The sequence below is a fragment of the Ranitomeya variabilis genome, chromosome 2, assembly GCF_051348905.1.
Source record: "Ranitomeya variabilis isolate aRanVar5 chromosome 2, aRanVar5.hap1, whole genome shotgun sequence".
NCBI lineage: Eukaryota > Metazoa > Chordata > Amphibia > Anura > Dendrobatidae > Ranitomeya > Ranitomeya variabilis.
In genome coordinates this window covers 1,005,095,250-1,005,108,217 of record NC_135233.1, presented here as the reverse complement: position 1 = coordinate 1,005,108,217, position 12,968 = coordinate 1,005,095,250, and the positions used below count along the sequence as shown (strand labels likewise).

Genomic DNA, 12,968 nt, shown 5'->3' with positions numbered 1-12,968 from the left:
GAAAGACTATTCACATAATAGAGATTATTATGTTTACTGGTGGAGTGCATTTAGCTTGAGCTCTAGTCTCTACACAATCTCTGTATTCTCTTCCTACAGTTATCAGCCTACTATGTCCTCCTGATGTGGTATTCTTGATTGGTACTACAAGCCCTCTATAACATATATTTGAATAGGAGAGAGCCGCATTATCATTCAAGCTACTAAACAATCAAAAGAGTGCTGAGAGGAACGTTTGCTGAATCCAAGCTTGCAAACATACGGTAGTTTTATGTCTGTCAGAGGCCACAGGCTCAAAAAAACAACCTCGGACAGACTAGGCACAAGCCTCTCCATCTGGCAGATTGCAGATGTGTGCTTACAAGGAGGTCCACTGAATTCCTTCCATTGGAAGGACTGCTACCCAAAGGAGCAAACCAGACCAAGAGGGGTTGTCACACTGGGTTAATACCGGGAAGTCACATCAGGACAAAATCAGGAGGCTGGCCGTAAGAGCGAGACAGAGCAGGAGGGGTTGTCACATTTTGTGAAAACAGGGAAGTCACATCAGGATAATTCAGGAGGCAAAATACAGGCAGAGGTCAGAGAACAGGATACAGAAAATCACACAGGAACAAGATGCCAGAGACCAGGTCTAACCGGAAACTAATAACTGGCAGTCTGTTTATGTAGAAGGGAGCCCAGCAGAGGGCTAATTACCTACCAGCTCACTGCGGCTAACAGAAAATTTTTGTGTAGCCCCAACATAAAGATAGGTCATCAAAATAGAAAACCTCCTTGTCGTGTTATCAATTTGATTTTATCAATTCTCTATCAATGAAAAGAGAGTTTTAACAACTTTGGTTCTTTCCCAGCATTAATAAGAGGTTACTACTAATGTTAGCGCTCACCTCTCTCAGAATAAGCTTCAGTCATGATGGGCTTTAAATTAAATGGATGTAATGAAGCTTTGTAAACGTCTTTACTATCCAGAGAAATAGCATCTGCTTCTCCATTCTGAAAAACAATAGGGTCATGACTCATCAGTGATAATGATTTTTTATATTCCTTTTTATTAAACAATCCCTTTTTTTGCTTGACCGTTACTAAACAATAACCATCATTTTAATTTTTATTTAATAAATCAATAGCACACATGAAAATAAGCAACTTTGTAATATATCTTATCAGAGGCATTTGCATCTTTCTCCTCCTGTCAAATCTTGGGTAAAATGTATATTCAGTGAAGACAGATTTTCCCATTACTGAGATAGGAGATGACAATTGGTGCTTTTAAAATTCTATGATCTCACCACCAACAGACATCACACACCGCCCTCCCCTACTCTTCCATGTAATTGCAACACAACATGACACGTCACAGCCACAATACAAGCCCATTCATCCGTCTGACCGGGTGCAGACGTCCACGCGTATGCGGAGTCCCTTACTCTGTGGTCACAGGACACGATGACACAGAGCGGTCATGTGATACTATGACGTGACCCATGACCCGGTGGACTCCCAGCATGTCCACACTTCCGGGATCTATGCCTTATAACCCTGGCCAATATACAATGGCCGACAACGCTTGCCTCTGCGACGCTATTTGCTATTCCTTGCACCTATACTCCAGGTTCCTCCTTCACAGGCATACAGGTACGGCCATTATACATCTCTTGCATGTTATCTGCACTGTACAAGGCTTTTTATATATATATATATATACATGCTCTCCTGTCTGTACTTTTGACTATATACAGTATTTTATAATATTTAACCCTTCTCTCACTCTCACAGGTACAAAGTGACCACCTGTTAAATATTAATTACTTGATGGTGGCCCGATTCTAACGCATCAGGTATTCTAGAATATGTATGTATGTATATAGCAGCCACATAGTATATAGCACAGGCCACGTAGTATATAGGAGCCATGTAGTATATAGCAGACACGCAGTATATAACACAGCCACGTAGTATATAACACAGTCCATGTAATATATAGCACAGCCCACGCAGTATATAACACAGCCCACATAATATATAGCACAGCCCACGCAGTATATAACAGCCCATGCAGTATATAACACATCCCACACAGTATACAACACAGGCCACGCAGTATATAACACAGGCCATGCAGTATATAATACAGGCCATGCAGTATATAACAGTGGCCACGCAGTATATAACACAGCCCATGCAGTATATAACATATCCCATGTAGTATATAACACTGCCCATATAGTATATAGCAGCCACGCAGTATATAACACAGCCCACATAATATATAGCACAGCCCATGCAGTATATAACACAGCCCATGTAGTATAAAGCACAGCCCACGCAGTATATAACACAGCCCACGTAATATATAGCAGCCACGCAGTATATAAGACAGCCCATGTAATATATAGCAGCCACGCAGTATACAACACAGCCCACGCAGTATATTACACAGCCACATAGTATATTACACAGCCCACGCAGTATATAACACAGCCCACCCAGTATATAACACTGCTCACGTAGTATATAGCAGCCACGCAGTATATAACACAGCCCACATAATATATAGCACAGCCCACGCAGTATAAAACACAGCCAACGTAGTATATAGCACAGCCCACACAGTATATAACACAGCCCACGTAATATATAGCAGCCATGCAGTACATAACACAGCCCACGTAATATATAGCAGCCATCAGCCATGCAGTATATAACACAGCCCACGTAATATATAGCAGCCGCGCAGTATATAACACAGCCCACACAGTATATTTCACAGCCCAAGTAGTATATTACACAGCCCACGCAGTATATAACACAGCCCACGCAGTATATAACACTGCCCAAGTAGTATATAGCAGCCACGCAGTATATAACACTGCCCACGTAGTATATAGCAGCCACGCAGCACATAACACTGCCCACGTAGTATATAGCAGCCACGCAGTATATAACACAGCCCACGTAGTATATAGCAGTGTGGGCACCACATCCCTGTTAAAAAAATAATTTTAAAAAAATCTACTATATAACTGTCTAAGGGTCACTTCCATCTTTCTGTCTGTCCTTCTGTCTTTCTTTCTTTCTGTCACGGAAATCCCACGTTGCTGATTGGTCGCGGCAAAACGGCCACGCCCAATCAGCGACGGGCACAGTCCGGCGGCAAAATGGCCGCTCCCTACTCCCCTGCTGTCAGTGCCCGCTCCATACTCCCCCCCAGTTAGCGCTCAGACAGGGTTAATAGCTGCATTACACCGCGTTATGCCGCTCCGGTGACCGGTCCGTGCATTGTGGTCTCGCGAGATGATGACGTAGTGGTCTCGCGAGACCGCTACATCATCATCTCGCGAGACCGCAATGCACTCTTGGGACCGGAGCGACGCGAGGAGCATCAGTAAATGCCTCGGCTGGATCCGGGGGGCCAACGGAGGGTGAGTATATCACTATTTTTTATTTTAATTCTTTTTTTAACAGGGATATGGTGCCCACATTGCTATATACAACGTGGGCTGTGTTAGATACTGTGTGGGCTGTGTTATATACTACATCTCTGTGCTATATACTATGTGGCTGTGGTATATATTATGTGGCTGGGCAATATACTATAACGCTGTGCTCTATACTACGTGGCCTGTGTTATATACTGCATGGGCAGTGATATATACTACGTGGCTGGGCAATATACTACATGGCTGTAAACTACATACATATTCTAGAATACCAGATGCATTAGAATGGGGACACAATCTAGTAGTTATATACTCACCCTCCGTCGTCCAGCGAAGCTGTCCCGATGCGCGTGCTGCTGCCGCCAGCTTCCGTTCCCAGAGATGCATTACGAAATTACACAGATGACTTAGCGGTCTCGCGAGACCTCTAAGTCTTCTGGGTAATTTCGCAATGCATCTCTGGGAACAGAAGCTGGCAGCAGCCGCGCGCGCATCTGCGGACGACGGAAGGTGAGAATAGCAGGTTTTTTTTTTTTATTATTTTTAACATTAGATCTTTTTACTATTGATGCTGCATAGGCAGCATCAATAGTAAAAAGTTGGTCACACAGGGTTAATAGGAGCGTTAACGGACTGCGTTACCCGCGGCATAACACGGTCCGTTAACACTGCCATTAACCCTGTGTCAGCGCTGACTGGATGGGAGTATGGAGCGGGCGCCGGGCACTGACTGGACGGAATTAGGGAGGCACTAATTCTCGGCCAGACTGTGCCCGTCGCTGATTGGTCGCGGCCTGATATATGATATAGTAGATTGATTATTATTATATTATTATTGATTATTGACTTATTCTTATTCTCGAGTCTGTACTGAGCACACTGCCTTTCGCTGACACTACATATGTTATTTCTGACTCATAGTAAATGTCAACCACATATGTAGAGACCACGTGCTCTGTGGGATGTATATATAACATGGCCACAGGAAGAAGGGGGTTCTTCTTCACTCTCTACGAACACACTCCAGGGACATTTTACTCTGACACTAGATTGGATGGACAGCTGGTATGTAAGTTAATCACCATGTGTTGCTTCCTGAGACGCTTATGACAGAGACAGACTTCATTCAATTGAGGAAGCCATATCCCAATGGATCTCCCAGACCAATTTATAACCAACTTCAAGGACCCCCCAACCGCCACAACGAGAGCCTTTGACCACCTCAAATGCCCGAGACCCCCCTACACCGAAATGATACCCTCCTGCAAACCAACTGACCAGAGGTCACTACCTACCGCATTCAAATGGACCCCCATCTGCAACCAGAAATCATCCTCCCTTTTTCCAACTCAAAGTGCTGAACCGACACCCCCATTACTACAAATAAAGCTAGACACCGCCCTGTTCACCTTTATTCTGGCCTTATTGATCTTCTCCACCGACCTCGCATTCCGCCAACATTTACATGGAACTATTTCTGACCACACCATGTGATCCCCAAAAATGACATCCAAAGCCATAGCAAATCATGCTTTATGTCCTTAACCAACTCTCTAAAAGGCCGAACCCCAAGATAATTACCCCCGACATGTAATACCAGAATATTAGGAGCCCCATCCCACCAAGCACTATTGTGTACCTCCTGTAACACCTTGTTCAAACCATTCCCCTTAAACCAAGCCACCTGATCACCGCCGTGCTCCTGGGAAACCCGAGCTGTCTACCCTCCTTCCTCACATTAGCTCGTAACGCTCCCCAATGGACATATGAATGGCCCAGAATCCAAATCAACAGCAGGTTGGAACCTAAAACAAAAACACAAGGCATTAAACACCATCCTAATTACAATAAAGCGACTTCCCCGCAATTCACCTCAGCTCTGAAATTCCACACCTAGCCCCTGAGTCCTAATGTAACAGCAATAATGCCTAGACCCCCACCTTCCGATCTGCTGCCCTGCTTCTCACCTATCCCACAAACCGCTGCCTTTGTTGCAGCTCCTATACGAAACAAGTGTGGTGCAAAGCAGGATGCATCCATACCCAACAACTGCAAACCCTTCCTAATCACCGTGGTAAATTGGTATTTAGACAGGAAAGACCCATCCGTGTGACACACCAAGGCCCTTAGCAACGGGGCTGAAAAACATTGAAACACTGGAAACACCTTACTGGACATATCAAAGAATCCTTCATTGCTCCTAAAAATACCTGCATACCCTTGCCCTCCTGATCAGTTTTGGACTTTCTGATCCAAAACTGTAAACCAGTCGATATAACCACAACATTCCTAGCTAGTAGCCCTCCGATTTACTTTTGCTAGGCGATACCACTTTTCCAACTCTCAACGCCCCAAAGAAAGCAGGGTAAAATGCTAACCGAAAAAGACAAACTTCAAACTCCGAACTACAGGCTGCCTACAATCTGCAAGACTATTTCCCCTCCGAAAACCAGTTACCGCCTGCTTCACCAAAAACATTTTAGTCAAGTCCTGCTGACCCCATAACTGAAAACCAAACGCCAAAGCCGCGATAATCTGCGAGACCTTTGCTGCCGACCAGCCCTTCGCTGCCCCACAACTTAACCACAAAAGCAACACTCCTAACTGATCTTCAATAGTCGATGGATCCACACTTGCTGCCAAAAAACCCTCCCATAAATACCATATCGACTTGTAGGCCACCTAATTGCTGGGAACCAAAGAGGACCTAATCAAGGACTCTGCGGCCCAGAGACCACACTCCAAAAAGCACCACTGGGCACTCTAACCCCTCATCCTCCGCCTCCAGGGCCAATGACCGAAAACAATCCCACTGTAAAGAAAAAAGTGAATCAGCAATGGAATTCTGTACCCCTGGCATGTGAGACGCTGTAACATACGCATTTGTAGACAAACAAGTCAGGACCAACTGCCGAAGTACACGAATTACTGGAGGTGACGATGCAGTGAGACTGGGTGAGTAACTCTCTGATATTTACCAGAATATTTCTAACCCCGTCACTAGCCAAATCTGACTGAACACCGACCCTGTGACCTACACCTGCCAGCTCAACTACCTGGCTCCCACCCAACCTGGGAGACATTAAAATCAGAGAAAACATACATGACATAGAGTAATACTCACAAAGCTGCGAGGGAGCTGTGATCCCTCCAGCCGGAAATCCAGAATCCCAATGTCCGACCACTACGCTGATCCATCCCACTGAACCCTCAGGTGCCTTAGGTCCAAAGCCAGGTGACACCGCAGATGCCATTACCATAGCCCTGGGATGCCACACCACGCTAGGAAGGGCCGATCTGGATTATTCTCCTGGACCAGCAGGATGTGTCTGCGATGGGGACCCTCCAGCACACAGCCCAATGTCCGATCCATTCATGAGCAGCAGAGGAGGGGTGGCCACCTAGCGCAATCCTATGGTGACAGGTGGAGCTACCACCAGGGGGGAGCTGACAGGACCGATAACACTGAAAGCAGCGACATACCACCCGACAGGAACATCGCCACGGTGACCCGTTGTGACATCACTCCTCCCATGATGACCGATGCGTGCAGGCCCTGCCCCCGATGCAGGCAGAGGAGGAGGCCTGCTAACCGCCGCTGGACCAAGCCTGGCAGATGGATTCCTCCCAGACCGGGGCCTGCTGGAGCCCTTCTACCCAGTGCCCAGCCTGGAGGGTCCTGTGCCTGCGCTGGGTCTGGAGAGCAAAGTCAGGGGATAGCCGCATCAGAGGCCCCTGTGAGCGGGAACTGAGGGGGTCCCACACCTGACCTGAACATATAAATGACCCCCACACAGTACCATCCCACTAATTTGATGCCCCCATCCAACATATTGTAATGCCAACCCCGCTCACGCTGTCAGGGGGCGGCTCTGCTCCGGCCTTTACTTTCTCAATTGCTATATTCCCCTTTTAAAATAACACCCTGTACTCACCTCCAGTGCTGATCCAGTGATGATGGCATTGGGTCTCCCAGGGCTTGCATGTAATTACAGTATGTCATGGGAGCCCTGCAACTAATCAACCACTGCTTCACTCTCACGTCTTTCAGGAGTATCTGACACCTGAGAGACATGAGATCACTTTGTGATCAGATTGGTGTTCAAGAACCCCTTTAAGGCCGGAGACACACTGGTGCGAGATACGGCCGAGTCTTGCTGGTTAAAAGCAAGCTGTGGCACCTGCACTCCGGAGCGGAGCGTGCAGCTTCATAGCAATACATGGAGCTGCACGCTCTGCTCCGGAGTGCAGGTGCCACAGCTTGCTTTTAACCAGCGAGACTCGGCCGTATCTCGCACCAGTGTGTCTCCGGCCTAACAGGCAAAGTAGACATTTTCTTGCAAGTCATCTTGTACGCCATCATTTATACTGTATACTATGAGCTTCAGCGACCATATCCACATGGACACTCTGCAGCTTAGAAATGTCTCAGGGGCATTAATGTGGTGATACTGGGATAGTTTCTATACTGTGTGGGTGCTCCTACTGCTCCACCCCACAAAGGTATTCATCCATAGTGGAGGTATATGCGAGCTTGTGTGGTACTTTACATCAGGGCCGGACTGGGACTAAAATTCAGCCCTGGCATTTTAAGTCACACAGGCCCACATGTCGCCTGGTGACTGTATAATATCTTTGTACACTTGTAGGTTACAAGAAGTGAGGGGAGTGTAACACGACTATATAACATATAATTACAGCTGTATCCAGCATTACAGCACAGCCCCCATAGAATGTAATACAGCCAGCCCCCATAGAATGTAATGCAGCCAGCCCCCATAGAATGTATTGCAGCCCAGCCCCATAGAATCATGTAATGCAGCACTGCCCCATAGAATGTAATGCAGCCAGCGCCCCCACCCCACCCCACCCCAATAGCTCTACGATCCAGTTATCACTCATTGATATGTAATAATAAAAAAAACAAACACTCTACTCACCTTTCCTCTTGCCCCGTGCTGCTCCTGGCTCCGGTCTCAGCAGCTGCAGTCTGCCCGCCAAGTCACACAGCAGGTGCGCGATGATATGACGTCATCGCGCACCCGCAGTGTCAGCGGCAGGCAGAGCGGGGAATGATGGGAGAGGGAGCGTCAGCGGACGCTCTCTCCTCCATCATTGCATTCAACTGTAGCGGTGTCTATGACGCCGGTATAGTTGAATGCGGGGCCGGAAGTGTGCCGACAACGGGGGGAGTGTGCTGACAGCGGCACACTCGAGCGGCCCACTACTGCCACCGGCCCTTCTGGCATTTGCCAGAACTGCCCGATGGCCAGTCCGGCCCTGCTTTACATGGTAACATTAGGTTGCACTTTGTGAATTTGGTGAGTTTTTTACCTCAGTATTTGTAAGCCAAAACCAGGAGTGGAACAATCAGAGGAAAAGTATAATAGAAACACATCACCACTTCTGTATTTATCATCCACTCCTGGTTTTGGCTTAAAAATACTGAGGTAGAAAACTCACCAAATACTGAATGTGTGCACATGGCCTTATGGTTGTTTAGCTGCGTAGATTAATACTACCTTTTATTTTGTTATTTACAGAAAGGTAGCGGCAAGAACAAAACTGCCGCCAACCACATATATTTCAGATAGCACCAGTGTATTTTTGCTTAGTAATCATATATTCTAGGGTTGAGCGAAACGGATCGTTCATTTTCATAAGTCGCCGACTTTTGGTAAAGTCGGCGTCTCATGAAACCCGACCCGATCCCTGTGTGGGGTCGGCCATGCGGTACGCGATCTTGGCGCCAAAGTCGCGTTTCGTATGACGCGTTTAGCGCCATTTTTTCAGCCAATGAAGGAGCGTGGGCAGAGTGATGACATAGGGGTTAGGGGCATGCACGCCTATCACCATTTTATCGCTTGTGCGCAGTAGCGATTTGGAATGAGAGAGAGAGAGAGAGAGAAAAAAACAACCCATTGACGTGCATAGGGTTTCGTGTTCCGGCCGATCCTCGACTTTGCGCAGTAATCGGCCGATTTCGCCCGGCTCGACTTTTCCAAAAGTCGGGTTTCACGAAACATGCCTCGACCCTAAAAAAGTCAAGGTCGCTCAACCCTAATATATTCCATAGATTTCAATGATGATGTACTCACACTGATCGCTCTCACACAGTCCTCAGTGCTGGATTTTTTCACACATGTGAGTAGAATCTCCTCCACATGACAAGATGTCACCAGATCATTGCACTTTTGTTCTTCAGTATCTGAGGTCACACACCAACGTACATTTCTTGTATTCGGAGCAGCAGAGCTCAGAACTGAAAAATAGATACGGTAATTAAAATAACACAAAAACCATGAAAATAACATGTTGTTAATACAAAAATATGTTTGTAATAAATCTGATTTTAGTGTTTTTTTGTATGGAAAAAAAATGTACATTTCATATATGAGTGCCATCCACTGATGTTATAAAGGAGATACCTCATTGTCATTTATAATAATAGGTGACAAAAAGGTGTTGATATGAATAAAGTCTATGTGACTTGTATGTCCCCACAGCAGGTGGTCATGTGACCAGAAGTATGCAATTGCATACTTTCGGTTGCATTTCGACTAGACGTGTCCGGCCTGGATCAATTCACTTGCATTGAATATTACACACGTCTAGTCAGCATGTGACCGCATGTGCTTCTCCATGCTGCTGCACCGGAAAGTTCTCACAGTTCTCATTGTGCATGCTGTCAGGATTTCCAAGTCTGCAGTCACGTAGAAGGCCAAGGACCCCTGTTAAAATGTTTTTTTGGTTTGGAAAATCTTTGTTCCCCTGCTGCAATTTGTTTGAAAAAAACAAAACTGTTCTTTACTCACGCTCCCCGGGTCACTGAGTCTCAAACACTGTATACGTTGTGTGTTATTGTCTGCAGCACTGACGTCACATCGACAGCACGACAGCTAATCAGTGCGCCGATCAGTGGTGAAAAGCTTGTGCCGTTAACTCAGAGTTGCTGAGTATACACTAATTTGCTGAAACATTTTCAAAGTGACGTCAGAGCTGTAGACCATAACAGAAAGCTTGAGAGGTGGACAATAAGGCCTGCACCCGAAAAGGGTAATTAAAGCACAGTTTGTTTGTTTTAACTCTTTAGTGACACAGCCATTTTTGTGATTATTTACCAAGACTCATTTTTCAAATCTGACATGTCACTTTTTGTGGTAATAATGCTGGAGCTTCTATGTATCACAGTGATTCTGAGTTTTTTTTTTCGTGACATATTGTACTTTATGTTAGCGGTAAACGTAAGACGATACATTTTCTTCTAAAAAAATATCTGAATTTTTATGAAAATTTAGAAAAATTTGCAATTTTCATACTTTGATTGCTTATATCATTAAACCAGAGAGTCAAGGCATGCAAAATAGTAAAAATACAACATCTCCCATATCTCTACTTTATGTCCTATTATTTTGTTAGGACGGTTAAAATTTAGCAGCATTTCTTTGTTTTTTTGTTTTTTTCAAAACAATTTACAAATCATATTTTTTACAGACCAAATACGTTTTGAAGTGACTTTGTAGGCCCCATGTATTAGAAAATCCCAGAAGTGATACCATATTAAAAACGGCAGCACTCAAATTATTGTAAACTGCTGTTAGGAAAGTCAAATGAAAAACATGAAAAATTACATTTTTTCACTAAAATATCGCTTTAGCTGCAAATTTTTCATTTTAAAAATGGTAACAGAAGAAAATAGACCCTAAAATATATTATTCAATTTCTCCCAAATGTAGCAATACCCCCTATATAGTCAAAAGCTGGGTACATGGCCGGGCTCAGAATGGAAGAAGTGCAATTTGGTAATTGGAGCATAAATTTGTCTGGGACAGATTACATACACTGTGTCACGTTTGCAGAGCCCACGAGGTACCAAAATAGCAGAAACCTTGCACAAGTGTCCCCATTTTAGAAACTAAACCCCTTAATGAATTAATCTAGGAGAGTGTTGAGCATTTTGAACCCATAGGTGCTTCACAGAACTTTATAACATTTGGATGTGATTATGAAAAATTAAGTATTTTCCAGTAAAATTTTGTTTTTTAGCCCCATGTTTGTAATGTAAGGGGTAATAATAGAAAATGGACACTATAATTTGTTATGACATTTCTTCTCAATGTAGTAATATCCCCTATGTGGTTAAAAACTGCTGTTTGGACTCATGGCAGGGTCCAGAATGGGAAAGGTACTACTTAATTTTTGGAGTGGAAATTTTCACCATATCACCATTGCAGAGTCCTTGACATGCCAAAACGGCAGAAACCCCCAACAAGTGGCTCTATTTTGGAAACCTGACCCCACAAGAAATTTATTTTGGGGTGGGTTGAGCATTTTGAATCCACATGTGATACGCAGAACTGTATAAAATCTGGATGTGAAAACGAAAAGTATGCTTTTTCTGCTTAGATGTTGTTTTAGCCTCAACTTTGTAATTTTCACAAGAGTACTGGGATAAAATGGATCCCATAATTTGTTACGCAATTTCTTCCAAACACAATGATACCCCATGTGGTCAAAAACTGTTGTGTTGGCAAATGGCAGGGCTCGGAAAAGAAAGATTACTATTTGATTTTTGGACAGTAAATTTGGCTGAAATAGATTGTATATACCATGTAGCATTCGCAGAGCCCCTGATTAGGGCTCTGAAAATGCGACATGTAAAAAAATAGTATAATATAAAAAAAATGAGCTTTGCTATTTGCATCTCCTCCCTCATTTCTGTCTATCGGCCTAGCCGACCGCTGCGCTCTGCAAACGACTTTCGACTAACCTCTGCACTAATCCGTACCTCCCACTCCCGACTCCAAGACTTCTCCCGCGCTGCGCCAATCCTCTGGAATGCTCTACCCCAAGATATTAGGACCATCCACAACTTGCATAGCTTTAGGCGCTCACTCAAAACTCATTTGTTCAGAGCGGCCTATCACGTTCCCTAATCAGTCATTTTATGTTTGTGTGTAGCCCATTCACTATCTCATCTACCCCCCACCCCCTGAGGATGGCTGGACCATCATTGTAAATACATCATTGTAAATACACACCTGTACTTTGTATCTCCCCACCTCATTGTAGATTGTAAGCTCTCACGAGCAGGGTCGTCTTATTTTGCTTTATTGCTGTATTGTTAACACTGTTACCTATGACTGTTGTGTTTGAAACTGTTAAACTGTAAAGCGCTGCGGAATATGTTGGCGCTATATAAACAAAGATTATTATTATTATTATTATTATTAATGTTGTCACAGCTTGTCGGTTCTCGTCCATGCCGATTAGGTTCTCCTTAAATAAAGCTGCTTTTTTAGACCATTTGATATTTGGCTTTGACAAAACTTTATTGATGCAGTCAAGTGCGGATTACATGAATTTTTTAAAAATTTCCGCAATGGAAATGCTCTAAAAATACATATGCGTATTTTCCTGTGGATTTTCTGCATTTAATGCAATTCTATGGGAAAAATCTGCACATAAAACTCAGCCTACTCCGTAGAGAAACCGAAATGTTGAGGATTTTAAAAATGTACCGCA

General features: G+C 44.5%; 1 protein-coding gene across 1 annotated transcript in view; it reads right to left on the bottom strand.

The window, feature by feature from the left end:
• Positions 1 to 12,968, bottom strand: part of LOC143808512 (saxiphilin-like) — a 121,365-nt gene that overhangs the window by 94,442 nt on the left and 13,955 nt on the right. The window contains exons 2-3 of the mRNA XM_077291262.1: positions 9,542 to 9,705; positions 891 to 996 (exon numbers count right to left, since the gene is read on the bottom strand). Of these exons, the coding sequence (XP_077147377.1) occupies positions 891 to 996; positions 9,542 to 9,705 (270 nt within the window). The remainder of the gene's footprint in view (positions 1 to 890; positions 997 to 9,541; positions 9,706 to 12,968) is intronic.